The following is a 20,079-nucleotide window of genomic DNA, read 5'->3' as shown; positions in this document are numbered from 1 at the left end:
GTTCAGAAAAAGTGATTACCATCAAACTCCAATCTTTGTGGCGGGAGTTTGATAACTTACTTATGAAGGACAATGAATCCATTCAAGCATTCTTCACAAGAGTTTCTGGAATTATAAACCAAATCAGAAGTTATGGTGATATAATTCCAGACAAGAAAATTGTTGAGAAAATCTTAAGAAGCCTACCACCAAAATATGATCATGTCGTTGCAGCAATAGAAGAGTCAAAGGATCTATCTGTATTTTCGCTACATGAACTTGTAGGTTCATTGGAAGCACATGAAAAGAGGATCAACAGGTCTACAGATCAATCCTTGGAGCAAGCTTTTCAATCCAAATTGAATTCGAAGGAGAAAGAAGGCAGACAAAAAGGAGGAGACTTTCAAAAATATCAAAATGGAAGAAACAAGAATTATGGTCATAGAAACTTCAATAAAGGAAGTAGCAGCCACAATAATCAACAAGGAAGCAGCAATTCAAATCATCAAACTGGAAAATCAGATTTTCAATGCTTTGTTTGCAAAAAGTATGGGCACAAAAGTGCAGACTGTCGATATAAGTGTACCCGATGCAAAATACCTAACCATTCACAAAGAGATTGCAGATATCAGAAAAATAATGAAGCAAATTTCACTGAAAAGTATGATTCTCAAGAGCAATTATTTTATACATGTCTCAGTTCTCATCAAGAGTCACAAGATATATGGTATGTGGATAGCGGGTGCAGCAACCATATGACAGGAAATAAACAATGTTTCGTCAAGTTAGAGGAACAAGTGAATTCACAAGTTAAGCTTGGAGATGGAAAACTACATAACGTGGAAGGAAAGGGTATCATCTCTGTGGAAACAAATGGAGGTACATCAAAACTTATACATGATGTGCTCTATGTTCCTAATTTGGCTCAAAATTTATTAAGTGTGGGACAACTATTACAAAGAGGTTTTTTGGTGAAATTTGAAGCTAATTGCTGTATTATATGTGAAAAGAAGAATAACTCTCTTGTGGCTAAGATTAACATGACAGCAAACAAAGTTTTTCCGCTGATCATGACATCCAAAGAAAACTATGTTTTTAAAACAGAAAAGATTGAAGGATCTTTGTTATGGCATCAACGATATGGCCATTTGAATCAAAGAAGCTTGCAGCTACTACACCAAAGAAGTATGGTAGTTGGTCTTCCCACCATTAATGGTGAAAAGGAAGTTTTTTAAAGTTTGTACCTAAACTGAAATTTAGTACCTAAAGTGAAATGACATAAATATTTTTGTAGTTGAAATGAAAAAACATTATAATTTGGTACCTAAACTCAATGGACCTGCGTTTAATTTATCCATAAATTAATTACGAGAAAGGGAAGAGAACCCAATTGTTGAACAGAAGCATAAGCTTGAGCAAAATAAAGCACAAACCCCAAGTCATCATTGGTTGACCTGTGGCCTGTGAGGAAATAGACTCTCGATTCTCGAGCAGGTTTTGAAATTTCTTTCATTTAATTTATCAAGGTGTGAGTGTGAATTGGAGGAGTAAAAAATTATTAATGCAAAGACTCGAAGGATAGCCCCGTGGACTTGTTGATAAATGATAACCCAACTACCATACACTTTTTAGAGTCGCCACTCCTGCTTCAGTTTTTACTTCCAGCATTACTGTGTGCCAAGGTACTCTTTTGGTTTTTAAGAAATACACTTGAGAGCTTTTTGCTTCTGTCTCAGAACCTGTCTTCTTCCTTCGTTATCCCTGCCAAAAACTGCTACATTAGGATTTGTGACAATGGAGGCTCAAATTTCACAGTAAGTGAATATTTTCCTCACTTTTTTTTTTCCTTCCCCTTTTGGGTTGTACTTGTATCATGCCTGTTATTGAGTAGATACACTATATATGTCAAGATATGAAAGATTGATCATTCTCATTATCGTTTATGAAGTTCCATAAGCTTGAGCAAGAACTGTTTTGAGCCTAGTCCCTTGTATGCATGCTTGCTGTTTGAAGTGTTAGGAACACAATAGATCTGTTGTAATTTAGCTAATTTCTGCTTCTTATATTATGTTTATTCAGGAGACAGGGTTGTGATGATTTAGAAGAAAATACTGAAGAAAAATTTCCCAAAGTTAATGGTATACATTCAAAGAAAAGTTTAACGGCAGTGTACTCGGTTACAGATAAGTTTCATAGAGTTTTGAAACCTGGTTTTGAAGGGATTGTGAGTTTTAAAAAAACAGTGAAAACTTATTCTGGAGTTTTGGCTGTGGGATTGGGTTCCAAGACTAAAATTCTTGACCACAAGGAGCTAGTCCTTCAAAGGTGGAATAAGATACTTCTAGTTTTGTGTGTTATCGCGCTCTCTCTGGATCCTTTATTCTGTTATCTCCTTGTTGTTAATGATGAGAAGAAGTGCCTTGTATTGGACAGAACATTGAGGACCATAGCTATTGTCTTGCGATTCATCATTGATTTCTTTTACGTTTTCCATATCATTTTCCATTTCCGTGCTAGTATTGCTACTCTTTCTTCTCAAGAATCTGGACTAGATGAATCTGGACAAGATGAATTAGTTGCAGAGACTCAGGCCATAGCATGGAAATATTTGTTGTTCTACTTCATAGTCGACATACTTGTAATTCTTCCACTTCCACAGGTTTGTTCATAAGCTTTTACTTCAATGCAAAATTAAGATTGGTACTGTCTTTGATAGTTTGACTAGAGCTGTGGACTCATGAACTTGCTCCGATGTGTCCAGGTGGTAGTTTTTGCTGTCATTCCAAAATTGAAGAACTCAAGGGTTTTTATTGCAACAGAGTCATTGAACTTTATAGTTATCTTTCAATATGTGCTAAGGGTTCTTCGAATCTGCTCCTTGTTGCAAAAGGCTACAAGGACATCTGGAATCCTTGCTGAAACTGCTTGGGGTAAAGCTGCGTTTAATCTCTTTCTTTATATGCTTGCCAGTCATGTAAGTTTCCGCAGCCATTTTGTAATCGTACTATTTATCTGAAAAGCTTGTACATTTCTGTTAAAAATTTACTGATGTAATCGTTGCTTTGTCAAGGTTTTATTAGATTCTTCATTTTAAATTATATAGCATGATCTACATCCATGTATTATGCATTTATTTAATTAAGTTGGTCACAATGGTGACATCAAAGCAGATCAGTTTTTAAAACACATTTGGTGTTTGACACTGGAGTGTTTCTGATGGTGACATGCATTTACCATCGAGTGGTTTGCTGGCCCTGCAGGTTGTTGGAGCCTTTTGGTACCTGTTTTCTATAGAAAGGAAAGCAGCTTGCTGGCTAGAAGCCTGTAAAAATCATGCTGGTGCTTACTGTTCTTTATATTGTGATGACACATTTGGAGCTAGCACATTTCTGACTGATTCTTGCTCTGCCAAGACACCAAATTCCACACTTTATGATTTTGGAATATACCTTGATGCCCTTGAATCTGGTGTCATCGAATCAGCAGCTTTTGTACCAAAGTTTTCTTACTGCTTTTGGTGGGGACTGAAAAATTTGAGGTTTGCACACTCTAGATCCTTTGATCTTGTATGGAGCTATAAGTTTGAATACCCTTTGTCAAATTAAGCACACATCCTAATAACTGAAACTTTAGGGATGATGGTAAATCAACCAAATTTATAAATCCTTTTTGTAGAATTTTTGTTATTGCCCATTTGTTTACCTACCCTTTTGAGATCAACTTCTGATATTATTCCAATTTCATATTCTACAGCTCCCTCGGTCAAAGCCTCAAAACAAGTACCTATGTGTGGGAAATCTACTTTTCAGTTATCATTTCAATTTCTGGCTTGGTACTATTTGCATTTCTTATTGGAAATATGCAGGTTGGTTCTAAATAAGTTAATTTCAGAGCTCTCTGTTTCTTATTTAGTTATATTATGTGGCATACATCATTCCCCATTTCTCCTGCTAATTCAAATGAACAATTATGCATTGTTGTTGGATGCTCAAATTATACTTGTGTGACATATATGCCTAATTAGGAATTAGGATATGATGAGTAACTGTGCTTTGTTGTGAAACTGGAATAGACATATCTGCAGTCAAAAACTGCAAGATTGGAGGAAATGAGATTGAAGGGGCAAGAGATAGAGTTGTGGATGGCTTTCCATTCCCTTCCTCGCAAACTTAAGACAAGGATCTGGAAATACCAGAAATACAAATGGAAAGAAACCAAAGGCGTGGATGTGGAGAATTTTCTTCACAATCTCCCCAGGGACCTCAGGAGGGATACAAAGAAACATCTTTGCTCAGGTCCTCTCAGTAAAGTGAGTTGTTGTATTTTTTTCACTTGTGATATAACATACTATGTTGTTACATGCATGATATGTGTGATGAGAATATATTCCTCTTTACATGATGTAGGTGCCAGTGCTTCAAAAAATGGATAAACGACTGTTGGATGCAATCTGTGATCATCTGAAGCCAGTGCTTTACATAGAGCATAGCTTCATATTTCGGAAGGGAGATCCACTTGATGAGATGCTGTTTATCACGCGTGGGACTGTATTGACTTACACCACCAATGATGGTGATGAGGGTGCTGAACTTGCTGAACCTGCTGGTTCTCTTTTAAAGGGTGACTTCTATGGAGAAGAACTTTTGGATTGGGTGCTGAAGACCTCTCCTAGTCCCACCTTATCCAACCTCCCCATCTCAAAGAAAACAGTCAAAGCACACACAGATGTTGAAGTCTTTGCTGTGAAGGCCAATGAGTTGAAGAATGTAGTGTCTAAATTCTGGTGGCTTTACACCAAGGAGCTGAGCCACTCTGACAGCTTTGGTTTGGAGCAATGGAAACCAAAGGCAGCTTATGTTTTGCAAGCAGCGTGGCGCCGCTATAAAAGAGAAAAGCGTCAAAAGTCACCACGGTTGGGTAAGGAGGGCATAGACTCACCAAGCGTTTCTGCCTCTGTCTCAGAAGCCAAGCCATTATGAATATATGTATCCAACAGTATAGTGTGGTAGGGGATGTGTATGTCATTATGAACAAATCTATTGACTCCCTTTTCCCAATTTTGTGATCTTATTTGGCATAATAAAACAATCTAGCCAGCTATTTTTGGTACAAGCATCCGTATGTTGTGAAAGGTTCCATTAGGCCCACCAGAAAAGTTTACTTTAACCCATAAATTGTGAATGCTTTACTGGTTATATTATTGGTTAATTAACCTAAATGCCTGTGATCGAAGGATCAGGGGATCGGCCAACATGCTGCTGACATGGCTAGAGGGTTCTGTATCCTGTGCTGAATCTTTATCGTTGCTCTATGGACTATATATGCATATATGGGGTAGGGTCGATTGCGTTAGTCCACTTTGAGCAACTGGACAAGCACACAACCATCATTACATCTTCCTTTGTATATGTCGCTATTGGTTGTTTCTATATGGATAAAACTCTATTGTGTTTTTTATTTGTTCAATGGAATTGGGTACCATGAGATTGATTAGTAGTTCATCATCATGTGTTGCACTTGATCAAGACTGGGTCATGGTGGACTTCACAGCTTCCTCAAGACTAGAAACCTCGGGTAAACATGCGGGTCGGCTGATTGAGTATGATGGGAAGTTCTTACTTGCAATTCATAATGTTAAACAAAACAATTGGCAGATTTACCAGTTTGATTCATCAAAAAAAGATTGGACTATGATTAAAAGCTTAGGAAATCAAGTATTGTTTTTGGGTTGCACAGGGATGGGAACATCAATTTTTGTTCCAGCAAAGGAGGAAGCGTCTGAGTCGGCAAACATGATATTGTTTTTTGTTTGCGTGGATTCCCAATTTGGATTCATCAGATTCAACCCCTTATCAGTTATCTACGCCAAATAAGTGACCCACGCTATAAAGGCCCATCCCTCATGAACCGAACCAGAATCTAAGTGGACAAAAGCCCAAACCTATATGTAATCCACAGCATGGGGACCATGGTTCGCCACAAGGACCACACCTAGTTTCCGCTTAAATCAATGGGGTAAAATTGCTGATGATCCAGTTTTTTTTTTTGGCTACATGCTGAGAATCCAGTTTGGGAAATGTGACCATTGACTAATTAGTAATCAACTTGGGTTAGGTCCTCAAAAAAATCCAGATGAATAATGAATTTAATATAAATATGGAATTGATTAATTAATATTCCAAAGTGAAACAGCCAATGCCATTACATAATTCTACCGTTTCAGCCGTCTTCAGGAGAAAGCACGTGTCTGTAATGGGAATGGGCCGGTGTCAGTTTGTGACGGCTACCACTCGGGTAATTAATTAATTAATAATCCTGTATTGCCTAATCCCAAAACCCCAAATAATTAATACTACGATGAAATTAATGATGAGAATGGATGAGGATATGTAGTACTGTGTGAAATGATTTATACTGGTAGTACGACTGTATCGTAATTAACCATTTTTAATGTGAATTTATGCCCTCAACCTCGTTAATTGTTCATGAGTAACCACCTCTCATCAAATTTTCTTTCTTTGGCATATGCATTAATTATTCATGTTTATATATCTTACCCATGCATGTATTCCCTCCATGCCTGAACATATATGCATGGATGCACCCACGTAATTGATTAATTCGAGAACAAATTAAAATATTGGACATGAAATTCAAAATACATTGTTTTTTTATATTATTAATTAACTGTTATTCATGAATTTTCAAAGATAAAGAGGAGACTGAGAACAATCTACTAAATCAAATATTCATTAATTAAAAATAAAGCATAATGATATATGAATATGTATTAACTTGTGCTGCAGCCACCATCTTCAATCGTCACTGTGGTGGTGTCATGTGGGCCATGAGAACTTAAGCACATAACAATATAACATTATAATTTGAGGTGTGAATTTGTATCATGATCATCAATCTTATATTATAATATGGTATGTATATGTATCAGACCATTAGTATGGATGTGAATTTGTGCCTATTAAATTAAACCTTATAAATTAACATAAAAGTCAATTATTGATGGATTAAAAGCATCATGTTTAAGGCATATATGGTGCGGCTCCCTTTTGTGATCGGTAATTGTTCACCAATTAAATATGGCATTTAGTAAGTGCCACCGTAATTGTAACCCCTCTAGACGTGTGCTCTGTGCACCAACTTCTAATATCCCATCTCCTTCCCAATTTATACCCTCTCTCCCTTTTCTGTTTATTGCTCTCTAAGTTCCAAGTTTCCAAACTCACTCACTCACTCACAAATGGCGTCTCTCTCATACGGTCAGCATACCCCTCTCTCTCAAATGGACTATTCTACCCAACTTATCGTTCCAAAGATTGAATACCCACAATATGACTTTGACTGGATAGACTACTATCAAGACCCATTTCACAAGTAAGAAAACAATGTACTGCTTCAATATTGTTTTTTTTATGTGCACATTTTAGTCCATTTGTTTCTTTGATCACATTTGCTTATGTAATTCATGTTCCCCACCTCCCATTTGTTCAAGAATTGAAGAATGCTCTGTTCGTTCCTCTTTCATTTGACTGTTGTAGTATATAATGATATGGGTATTTGGGTTATTTTTGCAGTACTAGTACTTTATTAGAACAGCTTCCACAACAAGACAATTTCTTTGATCATGATCAGTTCAGTTCACAACCTTTGCCATACAATCAGTACAACCAACTACTTCCTCACATGGGTTACCAAGATTTTGAAGATTTGAGCAGCTGGGACTACACCTTGGACAATACTGCTACATTTGCATCATCTTCTCATTGTGATTATATGGTGGTTGATGAAAAGCCTCTAAACACCATGGTGAATTCTTTTGAGCAGTATTACTCTAACAATATGGCCACAAGTGATTTTGATGAAGTTTCAAGGATGATTGAGTGGGGACTTAATAATTGGGGCAAACATGAAGAGGAAAGTGGGAGGAGTGCTAGAACAAGTGGGAATAAGAAGATCAAGAAAACTGCTGCATTGGAATTGGATGAGATACAGAAGTACTTTGACCTCCCCATATCTCATGCAGCCAAGGAATTGAAGGTGGGTTTGACTGTTTTGAAGAAGAGGTGCAGGGAACTGAATATCATGAGGTGGCCTCACAGAAAAATTAAGAGCTTGAAGACCCTCATTCAAAATGTTAAGGTACGATGAGTCCATGTTGATCTTATATATATGACAATGACATACATTATTGTTTGCATTTCAACAATCTCTTAATATGAATTCTCAGTTATATGTTATTTATTCTATGCTCATGAGTCATGATCGGATTTGAAGGCTAAGTACTGCTTTTTGTCTAAAATTAATTAATGCTACCCATTTCATCAACTTCAACCTATGAATAACGAGGGCTATAGTGTAGGTTTGTTTCATTATCAAGCCCATATTGTTGTTTGTGACCAAGGATGCAATAATTTATGGACCAAATTGATAATATTATACAGGCTACCGTGAATGACTATCCTAATGTTAGTATGTTTCATACAATAGTGTGAAATGCAAAGTACTGTACTAGATCAGCATTTGGGTATCAGAGTATGAACTAGCTATATTTATGAATTAGTTGATTTGTTTTCATTCTTTGTTTGTTTGATTTTTTCAGAAGTAGTGGGTAGTATAGGATTGACTGTTGATTGAAATGCAGGGGATGGGTATGACTAATGAGATAATGATATTGGAGGAGCACAAAAGGCTTCTACAGCAATTGCCAGACATGGAGCTTACAGAGAGAACCAAAAAGCTGAGGCAGGCTTGTTTCAAAGCCAATTACAAGAAGAAGAGGTCTTTGACTATTACTGCTGGTCGTGCATGACTTTTATAATTCAAATATATATCCATGTCATCACACAGAAATCTTAATTTGTCTGATCTAGTTGTTAATTAGCAAAGACCACACCTAGCCTTTTTCATATGCACAGAATAGATGGGGAAGTTAAGGAGGATAGATAGTACTAGTAACAAATTGTTTGGATTAGTCAAGGATGTCTCTCTCTTGCTTATTATTCATCTTTGTCAGGGTGATGTTTCTCGAACTTGTTTCTGTTTTTATCTGTTATATTTCCATGGAATGTGTTTTTCAGTCCTCTGCAAATACTTCTTTTGCAGTACTCCATTCTTATAACAGGGAAACCACAAACAGACATACTGGCTATTGCATATATGCCCTTTTAAGACTGATGAACTGCTTTGTTTATTTCAGACATTTGTATATCATTCCAAATATTTTACCAGGAGCTAGACCTGAAATACTTGTCCGAACCTCTCCTCTGCATAACAAATTTACAAAACCATAAAAAAAAAATAAAAAACTTCAAAAATGTAAAATGAAAATTGATGAGATCTATAAATATATAATATCTATATCCAGGAATTAGATAATGGCAATGTTATTGGATACGCTGACATGAATACTATAGGATGGAATATTGGAATGGGTGGCAGGTGTCTTCATCACATAATATGAAGCTTATGTATTTTTGGACTAACAGTCTAACACTATCTTTATATACACAAAAACAAGAAGTAGGAACTGGAGCACCCCATCCATGGATTGGTTGTTCCAACAGTTGCAATACATTATGATCCCAATTTTCTCATCTTTTCTTGCCTGCGCCTCCATGGGACCACCTGCTTTATCCCTTCATAAATGCTTGCCTGCATTTATAAAAAAAAAAAAAAAAAAAAAAAAAAAAAAAAAAAATTAACTATTTGAGTAATCAGAACTAGTCAATAAAAAAAGTAACTAAAAAATAATCACATCCTTAATTTTGTTTATCTTTTTTCCTTCCACTTCCTTTATCCAGATAAATCCAATCATTTCTGGCAGCAAAATTCGTGCTTATTGATTTAGCAAAAAATGGGAAGATAACGCGCACAGTGTGAACTTTTGACATTCATTTCAGAGTCTTAAGTAAAAAAACAAAAAAACAATTTCACAGAGCAACATTAATATTTGCCAGTGTTCTGCTATTTTTTTCCTTTTCTTTTTTTGTTTTGAAATAATGCTAGCTTTCTCTTGACTTGAGTTAATTTCTAACGGTATGAAGAAAAAAAAGAAAAGAAATATTTAAGATAATTAACAATTAAACATAATAAAGTAAAGCCATCATCCAATATTCCAACTCAAGTTCATCATAGATATACATGAAAGTTTAAGGATTCATATCACAACATTCCAAATTTTAATTAATTTATGGCAACAATCTGAAATTTAAGGTGGGAGAAAAAAACAAAAACAAAACAAAACTGAGAGCTTGTTATTTGACTTACCCACATATGAGACTTTGTCTGAGAAACACTCAAAAAGCTAGCTCTCCTCCTAACCCTTGTGATCTTCACCTTTGTGTCACCACAACCGCCGCCGCCACTCACCGCCGGCAAAAAGTCAAAGCCACCATGGTCAACAACCTCCTTATTGTTCTTCCTAAAACTCCCCCACCTCATAGACCCAAAGCCACCACCACCCCTAGTCTCCTTGGCCACCCTCTTGCCCCAGTTATTATCTTGGCTGCTCCTCGACGCAAAGGAAAAGGACATAGCCCGGCCCACGTCAGGCCCATCCAAGACAGTGGTTGGGGAGGGCATGTTGGTAACTTTGGCCTGATGATCAGTTAGCAGCAACCTCGGAGGCAGTTCCAAGGATCTCACACACTTGGCCTTGGATTGATCATCTTTGGTAGAGTGCCTGGGCTTTCCTGGTGCTTCTTCCCACTGGAATGGAACCGAGACTGAGGTTTGGAGTGGTGGAGTTACCATTCCTGCAGGCTCGGGTGGTTGGCTCGGAAGTGAGAACAAAGAGAGCTTTGGTGTGGTGCTTGCTTCATTCACTGCCTCAGACCCCATTCCTCAATCAATCTCTCATAGAAAACTCATTCATAGAAAAACAGAGAGACCCTGTTCATTCCATAACCAGTAGGTGAGTGGGTGTGTGAGTTTTTATAGAGAGTCTTTGAGTTTAGAGAGAGAGAGAGAGAGAGAGAGAGAGAGAGAGAGAGAGAGAGAGAGAGTGGAGTTGGTGGTAAATGTGAATGTGAATTGTGAGGGGTCACAGCAACGCTCCTGGCGCTTCTTCTTCACGAGAAAATGCTTGCAGTTGCTATATTTTCTTACGTGGGGTATGAAATGACGAAAATGCCCTTTGGGTCAATGAGGTGAGGGTCCCATAGTGGAAACCTTGGTGTTTTTGATGGGTATGGATAACGACCGCAACTGTCATTTGTCAATTAGTCGCTGAGAAAAGTCATTACAGAGAAAGACTGGTTTTGGTGCTCTGCAGATTGCAGAAGCCAATACAAATCTGTTAGATATATCAAATGGGACGGTTAGGTTGGAAGCATGGTGCCAAATTGCCAATAAAGCCACATCATGCCAAATGGTATAGTGTAAACATCAAAGTTTTTATGCACAAAATTATAATTAAGAGCCGGCATGTAGCAAATTAATAATTAAGTTGGTTCCAAAACGTTAACAACTTAATTTGTGTTTAGATTAAGGACCTGAATTCAACTTCAAGTGTTGAATTCACTTGGAAGCATCTTCACTTTGTCACACACGCAAAGGAAGTTGAAGAAATGTTGGAGAACAAGCTAGGTTTATTGGAGAAGTCTCTTCAAATATATTGACTAGCTAGTTAATATATATTAGTCTCTTTACTGACATCGAAAACAGTTAAGCTAAGGGCATTTGAAAATTGAAACTTGGAAGAGATGAATACATGAAATTTCAAATCGATGCTACAAACTTTAATGGGTCAAAAGTTACACAAAAAGTGTTATATGCATGCCTTGTATTTTAAAAAATATTCGTGCAGACAAAGGAATAGAGTATCGAGGAAACAACTGGTTATGGATCCTTACAGAATTAGCAGAAGAACTTTATTAAAGCCTATTTCATTGCCTGTGCTACCATGTAATCCCACGGTTCCCACAAAAAAAAAAAAAAAAATTAGAAATGAAAAATTAAACAGTCCTATGAAGTATACATAGTAGTCTTAATTATATGAATACGAATGCTGATACATTTATATTGCAAATATGAGCAATACATGTCTCAGGTATTAATGTTAAGACTATTAGTCATGATAGTGATGCATGCTAGATTTTTTTGAGAAGAAAACTAGGCTTTCATTGATTAATATGCATGCTAGATTACATGACTGATCATATTTGTATTCCTGTCAGCTGCAAATTCCAACCCCCTCCTCTGCTCTTTGTCCTACCGACATTCTCTATATATAATGGCTGTAAAAGAAGAAAATTAGGGGGTAAAGTAAAGGCAATTAACAAGTGAAGACAAAAATCTAAGCCTGTGAAACCTTGCTCATTGACTTCATTCATTGTTCTTCAATTTATTAGCTCCATCTGTCTCTCTCTTTTTTTTTTTTTTTCTTTTTTTCAAACTTATGCTCATCTCTCATTTTTCATGACAAATGATCAATGATTTCTCTATATACAAGTCTATATCGTAAACCCACTTCTTCTGCATTATTAGTTGAAAAATAATAACTTGCTAGCTGGCTGGGAAGTCATATTTTAAGAGTGAATAAAAACAATGTCATGCACCATTCATTTTTAAGTCATTGGGGCCCCATTGAAGCAGGACATCACAACACTAATTGTTGCTGTGTTGTACTGTCGTTCTTCATGATTGTCTCAATTAAATTGCATGCATCTACCGAGCCATTGGCTCATAGCAGCTGCCTGAAAAAGAAAAGAAAATCATCTACCAAACAGAAAAAAAGAATGTATGATTCTCTTTCTCCCAGCAGGGAAAGAAGATAAGTTAGATAACCTCATAACCCCAAAGAACCCAACTCCAAAATGCTAAGTCAGTATATGTAGCATTATTGTACATCTATTTTAGTATATATTCAATAAATATTGGATTTAGTTAAAGTGGAGTCTAATTTAAATAAAAGGTGTATGTGATAGACTGATAGCATTTCTTTAGTTTATAACAGAGGGGGAGAGAAGAAAAAAAAAAAAAAAAACCAAGCAGGCCACTACCTGCCCACGAGGTCGTTTCCTTTTTCTTTTACAATATTTTATTGTTTCTAATATATATATTTTTTTTTTTCGTCTGATTGATTGTTGCATTGCTTTAACAGGTGGTTTCTAATCAATAATGAGCCATGGCCACCTAAGGTTTTGGATATTTTGACACCAAGGTCATAATAAGAACAAGATATTTTAGTGTTAAGACCAAAATAAGAAGCATATTTATTGGTAGCAAAACATATATACAATGCAAGTATTTTTTTGAGTATATTCTAATTATAATTCAATATTTATTCCTTCATAAGAAATGTTCAGCTCACCATGGTTTAATCACCACAACCCAACACAACCACCCTATTAAAAATTGTAGTGGAAAGTGGAAACACAATGCAGATGTAGATCACTCAAACTGACTAAGACCTGCAACCCCATCCCAGCCATTAATGGTTAGCTAGCTAGTATGAGCCAGCATGTCCCATCCAGGAAAAATCAGGGGTTTGAAACAGTCAATTCATCGAATTCTCCGGTTCACCCAAGCTACTAGGTTGAGTATTGACTTCAAATTGATGGGCACAGTGGATGTTTTTTGTGATGGCTTTGCATAATTTTGTGACACTTGGTAGAATACCATCGAAAACCCAACAAAACTAGCCCTTCAAATTGGCATATAACCATCCTTTTATTTCTGGGTCATAACAGAATCAATCTGACATATAACCAATTTGGCGACTGCTCATAAAGTGGAAGCTCTGCTAGGTCCCAGCACTGAATTTGAAGAAAACAAACCTTGGACTTTGGAAGGTGATCAATGTTTTGACAAGTTGATGAATAAACATTGGACAACAGATTTGCCAATTAGTGTACCAAACTTTCGAGGATGCCCTTTGATGAATGTTGTAATAAAGTTGGGATTTTGTATGAGATTTTGTAATCTTCTAGATTGGTGTGGGTCCTTTTAGTAGGGACTCATGTAAATGTTGTGAGTGGAGCTTATATAAAACTAGTTACATACGGTAATTTTTCCACTTACTTTTTTGTTTTCTTGTTAATAGATGTTTTTCTGCATTAAAAGTAGAGCACCAAAAAGTTAAATTCATGGCATTTCTTCTGCATTAAAATTGTATACGTTACTTGTCTGTACAAATGTGAGTATATAAACCAGTAGAAACTACCGTTATAATTATTGAACCTCATGATCTTATAGTTTTCCATCACTACCTCCTCAAGTGTATCATCCCATCACAAGCCAAGGTCCCCTCAAGATCTCCAATAATCCGAGCTATCCGAACTTCTAGACCTCTTTGAACTTCCTGGAAGAGAGTTCTAATAAATTCGGTGAAGCGGTTCATGTCAAAGCTTGAACACTTTTCTAGCTCTTCAGCAATCCCAACAAGTCCACAAGAAATCTTGGGTTGAATTTCCATTAGTCTCTGGCCTGTTGCAACCATATATCTCTGCAGCTGAAATGTTTCATCAAGATAGTGCTCTAGTGTTTTGGTTTTGTCCTTTGTTCTTGCAACATCAGAACCTCCACGTCTACCATTTAAATCTAGATCATCCGCATGCTGAAAATCATTAACAAGGAATTTAAAATCAGTGACATCATTTTCAACTGGTACAAAAGGCCAATATGAAGTATTGGACCTTTTAATTTCATAGATTTAGAGATAGATGGTATAAGTTTTGTAGGAGAAATAATTATAAGTTCACTAAGAATGTACTGTTCTTTTTAAAAATTCACTAAGATTAAGAATCCAAGCTTACCATTCGTTGGCAGAGATCATCAACCTTCACTTGGAGGGACTGGTACCGGCCAACTTGTTTATTCAGCAGAGACATCAACAAAAGAAAACCCTTAATCCCAATTTGCTCATCATCATTGTTTTCTATATGTTCTTCACCACCTTCTTGCTTTCCTGTAAATCTTTCAAGCAAAAGAAGTTGCTGCTTCAGCCTCTTGATCTTGTAAGAAACTCCAAGAGCTTGAAGATCCATCCTCCACAGAGAATTATTTGTACTAGAGGCATGGGTTGGTGTTGGTGATGCCATGTTCTCAGCACCATTAACTTCCACTGGACTTGCACTTCCTTCTTGGCTTGGACCTTCATGGGAAACATCCTTCTCTCCTTCATACTCTTTGTCAGGAGATTGTCCCTTCACAATTACATCTTTAAACTGGCTAGAATGTGGGGTTTCCTCTACCTTCTTACTGTCTTCCTCTTGACATGGTTCCACCAAAGTTGTCTTTGCTTTTTGATCTTCCTCCTCTGCTTTCCTACTTATGGTCTTGCATTTCGGCCAAATGGCGTTGTTGACTACTGACGAATCATGTACATTTGAGTGTAAGTTGTTCGTCTGGCAATGTAGAAACCTTAACTGTGATGCAAACTGCTCTTTCAGGGATGTTAATTCTTCTTCCCGCTCCAATAACAAGGCTTCCATTTTCATGTTATTATGTCTGAGTTGTGGCATATCTTTGTTCAGTCCTTCAACATGGGACTCTAGCCGCTTTGATTCTAATTCCATGCTCAGCAACTGCCATCGATAAGCTTCTAATTTCTCATCTTTAAGTCTTAATTGTTCTACAAAAGCATCAATTTCTAGGTGATGCCTCTGCTCAATTATAGCTGCATACCTCTCTGCTTCTGAACGAACCCAACCTTCCAACTGCTTAAGATCAGCTGTGATCAATCAAAAGCAAGAACAGTAGACAAATGAAACATGATTAGGGAGAAGAGCATGACTGCATACTTTCAGCAGTAAGTCTGGACTTCATAGACTAAGATCATTTTAATAAATCAAATGAGGTAAACTGGAGGAGCCATATATGCTAAATCAAAATGATAATAACTAAGAATTCATTCTCACCTAGGTCCTCATTTGCCTTAAACTCAGGATGGTCATACCCAAGAAGAGCATCAGTTGCCTGTGGTCTAGTCTTTCCAATGTGTAAATGAGATGTACCTGTTGCACCAGAATTCAGCCCTCTTTCACTTAAAGCAATCTCAAACCTAGAATTCGCTTTCTCCAACATACTTCTTAATGAATGCCTCTCATCTCTAGACTCAGAGACTGCCTTCCATCGTTCTGTTTCAAGCTCAGCTTGCTTCCTCTTTGTCTTTGATAATTTAATCTCCTTTACAAGCATTTGCTTCTCTGTCGTATCTAACTTGGATTTCCTCAGCATTGCTGACAGAATCTTGTCTTTCTGTTCCAAATCCTTATGCATATTTACAACCTCCGCAGATAGTTTTTGGACCATCAAAACCGACTCCTCCTTTTCATCTAAGACTAAATTAATCTCCCTTTTAGTAGCTTCAACTTGCCTAAGTGCTCGATTCGTCTCAGCATCAAGCTGCCGTTGATTTGACACAAGCTCAAGGAATGCAGTTTTGTGCTTCAAAAGCTCAGAAGAATGTTCTTGGACTTCACGCTTTGCATTTTCTCTCAATTCTTCTACAACATTTTCAGCCATTGTTAGCTTTTCTTCTAATTCTTTCCACTTCTGCTCCTGTTCTTCCAATGCCTTATCCTTAGATTTCACCAAGAGTTCCATATCCTTCAATTTATCATTCAAATCAGAAACTGCTTTGCCCTCCTTTTTCTCAAGAACCCTCAATGCATTCATCAGAGCTCCAATATGCTGCCGCAATTTCCTCCTTTCACTCAACCAGCTCTGCTCCTGTGCAGCAAAGATGCTCACAACTTTCTCATTGGCTTTTGCATCTTCATGCCTCAATCTCTTCAACTCTCCAATCTCTCTTTGAGCATTCTCAAGCTTATGGAGAAGCTCACAGTGTTGCCCACCTCTTCCTTCTTTCTGAACTCTCCAGACAAGCAATCCCAAGAGTTGGGCACTTCCTCGAAGCATTTTCTCACGTACTTCAGACAACCTCTCATCTTGCAAATCAGATATTGACAGGAGCCGTAGAGCAAAGAATGCACAAGAAACACCAAAATAGGTAGGATACAAGCTATCACTCTTATCTTCAGAGGCAAATAAATTTGAATTGGAGACCAGTTTCTCTTCCATCACTCAAAAGTTTTCCGCTCCTTTGGGGAACATCAAATGGCAAATTAAAGGTTAGAATTTGATTGAAAACACTGAAAATGTAAAGCATTATTTTGCAGAACTTCACTAACTCACATAAATCAGTTTTGAAGGGTGGAGTGGGAGAGACTAGAAAGAAGACAACCCACTAATACTATAATTAAACTAAGATATAAACATTACACTAGAATATCAATTAGAAAGAAATGTGCAAATAAACAAGCAAAGTAATTGAGAAACAATTACTCTTATCACAATGAAAATGGTACACATAAAACATTTTAGTATATCCAGTTTCGTAAATTCTAGCAGAACTTACAGGAAGAAGAGGCTAATGATTTTTTTTAGCTCAAAAAATTGTAGCTGGGAAGGAGCAGTGTTTCAATGGAGACCCTAAAGCATCAACCACACCCAAATGCATTCAACTTGTACTAGAGAATTCAAAAGGCATGGTTGCGTTACTCATGTGTGATACTGCAAAATCAGTTGGAAAGAGTTGTACTCCAACAGAATAGAATAAAATAGAATAGAATAGAAGTTTAAGAAGACGGTTTCCCTGGTTTTCAGTGAATGGCTGACCCCCTCACCCCAACCCCACATGCTCTTCTTTTTTCTCTCCTCACAGACTTTTATCCCCCTTTTTCTCTTCAGCACTGGTCATGACTCATGACTGCTATAGCAAGCAAAAGCACTGGATTCCTGGTTGTTTGTCACCATTACTGATAAGAGAGTGGACTCCAAGAAAACAATAAACATATCTCAATCAAACAGTCCCAGAATATTGTATATTTCCAGAGTGGCTTACCTGTATAAAACTACACTGCATAATATTTTATTATAATAAAAGTAATACCAAAAGACTACAAAATGTAAAGTACTTTTCAGTATTTCAAAAAAAAAAAAAAGGTGTGCTTTTCAGTAATCAATTAATCATATAGCCTGTGTTTCTTCTTCTTTTTTAATTTTCTTTACTAAACAAACTAAAAAGATCTTTTGCATTGCTGGTTGCACTTCTTAGTTCTTACAAATAAACCAGTCAGTTTCTGGGTGGAAACAAAATATCAGTATATCACACATGAACCAGACAAGCTCATTGACTCAATTTTGGACCCTATTTATTCATATCACTATACACCCTGCCACCAATAATTGCAAGATAGCGATTACTCCAGAATCATAATCCAAATTAATACCCACTAAAAACCCATTATTAAATTTCCAACATGCACCAAGAAGTCCCAATCGACTTCAGTAACAGCGAAGTACCAAATAACCCAATTCGTCAGCTACTTCTTAAAAACATAAGCACTTTATAACATTTTTCTCCAATAAGAGTCATAAGACATACAATATCATAAATAAGTAGCAATACATGTATTTACCAGTGAAAGGTCCAAATGAGCTACAACTGGGTAGGAGCATCTCTTGCAAATGATGAGAGCAGACAATCAAAAATATCAGTATCAGTTCACAATCATCATGATGGAACCACCTAAGCAACCAGGTCATGGGTCCAGAGAGATGGGCTCCTTCTGAAGTTCTCTCCTTGGCTGAGACCTGTAAAGCAGGAAACTTGTTCATGAATGACTATGCAAATCCATTGTACTTAATAGCAAGCATAATAATATATTTAGTATAATTATAAACAAGGCCAATATTTAACCACCTAAATTTAATATTTATTTCCCTTGATCTGCCCTTGGAATCTGGGGCTGGTGATGCTGGACTCATTTGATTATCTCCAAGCAATCTTTCTCTGACTTGCATAACATATATTTATGAAATTTAAAACAAGAAAATAAATAAATAAATAAAACAAGGAAGAGATATAAACTAGTGTCACAGTCAAGTCTAGGAATTTGGGATCACAGCCCATGTTCCCACCATGGCTTTGCAATAAATTATTGTATCTTTCTTGGGTCCCATATGAATAATGTTAATTTATCTATTCATATTGTAGACTTTGTAGTAACCTGGCATCATTCATGAAAGTGAATGCTACTGTAAGTTCAAAAAAATGAATACTAAGTTCAAAACTTATGACTTAATCTTTAATTTCATGAACAAGACTGTTGCCATTTCCTCTTCAATGAGTAATTATACGTGAAATCTACAAGTGGGGTCAGAAATCACAATAATTTTACAAGCTACTACTGTGAGTCTGTGAGAGTAACACTACAAATTTCTTCAGTTTTCTTTTCTATTTTTTGTAATTTCCATTTGTCCTGCATGCTTGACTTTTTCCCTAGCCATTTGCCTGTTGCCTGCTGGGCTTTGTATCAATGATCAATCACTCTCTAGTCTCTATATTATTGGCATATATGAAATAATTGAGGGGCACATGAGGCGTTCACACCCTTCACACTGAATATATAAATCACTCTCTAGGCTTTGTATCAATCACTCTCCAGTCTCTATATTGGCATATGAAATAATTGAGGGGCACAATGGCACATGAGGCGTTCACACCCTTCACACTGAATATATAACTCAGTTTCAGTGATCAGTGAGTGTCCAAAGAAGTTGATTGAGACTTTTGACCAAGATTATAAATTTATAACTCAATTGAAATCATCAAATAATAATAAGATCAATTGCTTGAGCTTGGTTTTACAATTTCACCTAATATGCCTGTTTATCCTACTAATATAGGGAAATTTATTGTATGTGACCATAACATCAAACAATATGAATTGCTAAAATTATGTTAAAATTGTACATGTATTACAATTTAAGTAAATTTAGTTTTTTTTTTTTTTTTTTGATAAAAATGCCAACAGACAAGTTTATGCATTATAATTCATCCAAGAGGATACATCATGCTCCAAAGCTGACAAGTGACAATAGCTAATTCGGACCGTCCTCCAACTAATACATTGGATGAACAACATATAATCTATTTTGTGCCAAAGTGTGAGCTATAAAATTATAATTTAAGTGGATTGGTAATACTATATTATTATGTCATATAATGTTATGATCACATATAATAATCTCTTCCCAATATTTATATTTCCGATTCCACACTAAATTAAAAAT

The 20,079-nt window shown here is 36.5% G+C and overlaps 4 protein-coding genes across 7 annotated transcripts; 2 read left to right on the top strand and 2 right to left on the bottom strand.

Annotated features, from left to right (window-relative positions):
• Positions 1-716: 716 nt before the first annotated feature.
• On the top strand, positions 717-5,151 carry LOC147289273 (cyclic nucleotide-gated ion channel 1-like). 2 transcript variants are annotated; one of them, XM_086237408.1, is made up of 8 exons: positions 717-858; positions 1,716-1,793; positions 2,059-2,638; positions 2,741-2,953; positions 3,240-3,517; positions 3,733-3,844; positions 4,052-4,288; positions 4,386-5,151. In XM_086237408.1, the coding sequence occupies exons 2-8, from the start codon at positions 1,774-1,776 to the stop codon at positions 4,956-4,958; spliced, it is 2,013 nt and encodes a 670-aa protein (XP_086093534.1). In that variant the 5' UTR covers positions 717-858; positions 1,716-1,773; the 3' UTR covers positions 4,959-5,151. The 2 variants fall into 2 exon arrangements, with proteins under 2 accessions (XP_086093534.1, XP_086093535.1); XM_086237409.1 differs by lacking the exon at positions 717-858 and adding an exon at positions 1,309-1,473.
• Positions 5,152-7,238: 2,087 nt separating this feature from the next.
• On the top strand, positions 7,239-8,806 carry RKD4 (RWP-RK domain-containing protein). The gene is made up of 3 exons (XM_086234781.1): positions 7,239-7,371; positions 7,572-8,136; positions 8,639-8,806. Exons 1-3 carry the CDS (start codon positions 7,280-7,282, stop codon positions 8,804-8,806), a joined length of 825 nt encoding a protein of 274 aa, XP_086090907.1. The 5' UTR covers positions 7,239-7,279.
• A 507-nt stretch (positions 8,807-9,313) lies between these two features.
• LOC147289271 (uncharacterized protein At4g00950) lies at positions 9,314-11,012 on the bottom strand. The gene is made up of 2 exons (XM_086237805.1): positions 10,264-11,012; positions 9,314-9,648 (listed from the first exon to the last, which is right to left on the bottom strand). The coding sequence occupies exons 1-2, from the start codon at positions 10,834-10,836 to the stop codon at positions 9,571-9,573; spliced, it is 651 nt and encodes a 216-aa protein (XP_086093931.1). The 5' UTR covers positions 10,837-11,012; the 3' UTR covers positions 9,314-9,570.
• A 3,059-nt stretch (positions 11,013-14,071) lies between these two features.
• On the bottom strand, positions 14,072-18,812 carry LOC147289270 (Ribonuclease P protein subunit P38-like protein). Of its 3 annotated transcripts, XM_086238708.1 has the most exons (6): positions 18,707-18,812; positions 18,423-18,597; positions 17,360-17,775; positions 15,858-17,042; positions 14,754-15,670; positions 14,072-14,554 (listed from the first exon to the last, which is right to left on the bottom strand). In XM_086238708.1, the coding sequence occupies exons 4-6, from the start codon at positions 17,020-17,022 to the stop codon at positions 14,204-14,206; spliced, it is 2,433 nt and encodes an 810-aa protein (XP_086094834.1). In that variant the 5' UTR covers positions 17,023-17,042; positions 17,360-17,775; positions 18,423-18,597; positions 18,707-18,812; the 3' UTR covers positions 14,072-14,203. The 3 variants fall into 3 exon arrangements, with proteins under 3 accessions (XP_086094834.1, XP_086094832.1, XP_086094833.1); XM_086238706.1 differs by lacking the exon at positions 17,360-17,775; XM_086238707.1 differs by lacking the exons at positions 17,360-17,775; positions 18,707-18,812 and having other exon boundaries at positions 18,423-18,622.
• Positions 18,813-20,079: the final 1,267 nt, after the last annotated feature.

Source organism: Dryas octopetala, chromosome 3, assembly GCF_963921425.1.
Source record: "Dryas octopetala chromosome 3, drDryOcto1.1, whole genome shotgun sequence".
NCBI classification, from domain to species: Eukaryota; Viridiplantae; Streptophyta; class Magnoliopsida; order Rosales; family Rosaceae; genus Dryas; species Dryas octopetala.
Note: the sequence above shows the minus strand (reverse complement) of the source record. Positions and strands in the feature narration are given on the sequence as shown.

Excerpts from the sequence above, each read along its gene's own strand:
- LOC147289271 (XM_086237805.1), bottom strand. The coding sequence starts at position 10,836 with ATGGGGTCTGAGGCAGTGAATGAAGCAAGCACCACACCAAAGCTCTCT. Across the intron at positions 9,649-10,263 it reads AGACAAAGTCTCATATGTGG|GCAAGCATTTATGAAGGGAT; the intron begins GTAAGTCAAATA and ends TTATAAATGCAG.
- RKD4 (XM_086234781.1), top strand. The coding sequence starts at position 7,280 with ATGGACTATTCTACCCAACTTATCGTTCCAAAGATTGAATACCCACAA. Across the intron at positions 7,372-7,571 it reads TATCAAGACCCATTTCACAA|TACTAGTACTTTATTAGAAC; the intron begins GTAAGAAAACAA and ends TTATTTTTGCAG. Across the intron at positions 8,137-8,638 it reads CCCTCATTCAAAATGTTAAG|GGGATGGGTATGACTAATGA; the intron begins GTACGATGAGTC and ends ATTGAAATGCAG.
- LOC147289270 (XM_086238708.1), bottom strand. The coding sequence starts at position 17,022 with ATGGAAGAGAAACTGGTCTCCAATTCAAATTTATTTGCCTCTGAAGAT. Across the intron at positions 15,671-15,857 it reads TAAGGCAAATGAGGACCTAG|CTGATCTTAAGCAGTTGGAA; the intron begins GTGAGAATGAAT and ends GATTGATCACAG. Across the intron at positions 14,555-14,753 it reads ATGATCTCTGCCAACGAATG|CATGCGGATGATCTAGATTT; the intron begins GTAAGCTTGGAT and ends AATGATTTTCAG.
- LOC147289273 (XM_086237408.1), top strand. The coding sequence starts at position 1,774 with ATGGAGGCTCAAATTTCACA. Across the intron at positions 2,639-2,740 it reads TAATTCTTCCACTTCCACAG|GTGGTAGTTTTTGCTGTCAT; the intron begins GTTTGTTCATAA and ends CGATGTGTCCAG. Across the intron at positions 4,289-4,385 it reads GCTCAGGTCCTCTCAGTAAA|GTGCCAGTGCTTCAAAAAAT; the intron begins GTGAGTTGTTGT and ends TACATGATGTAG.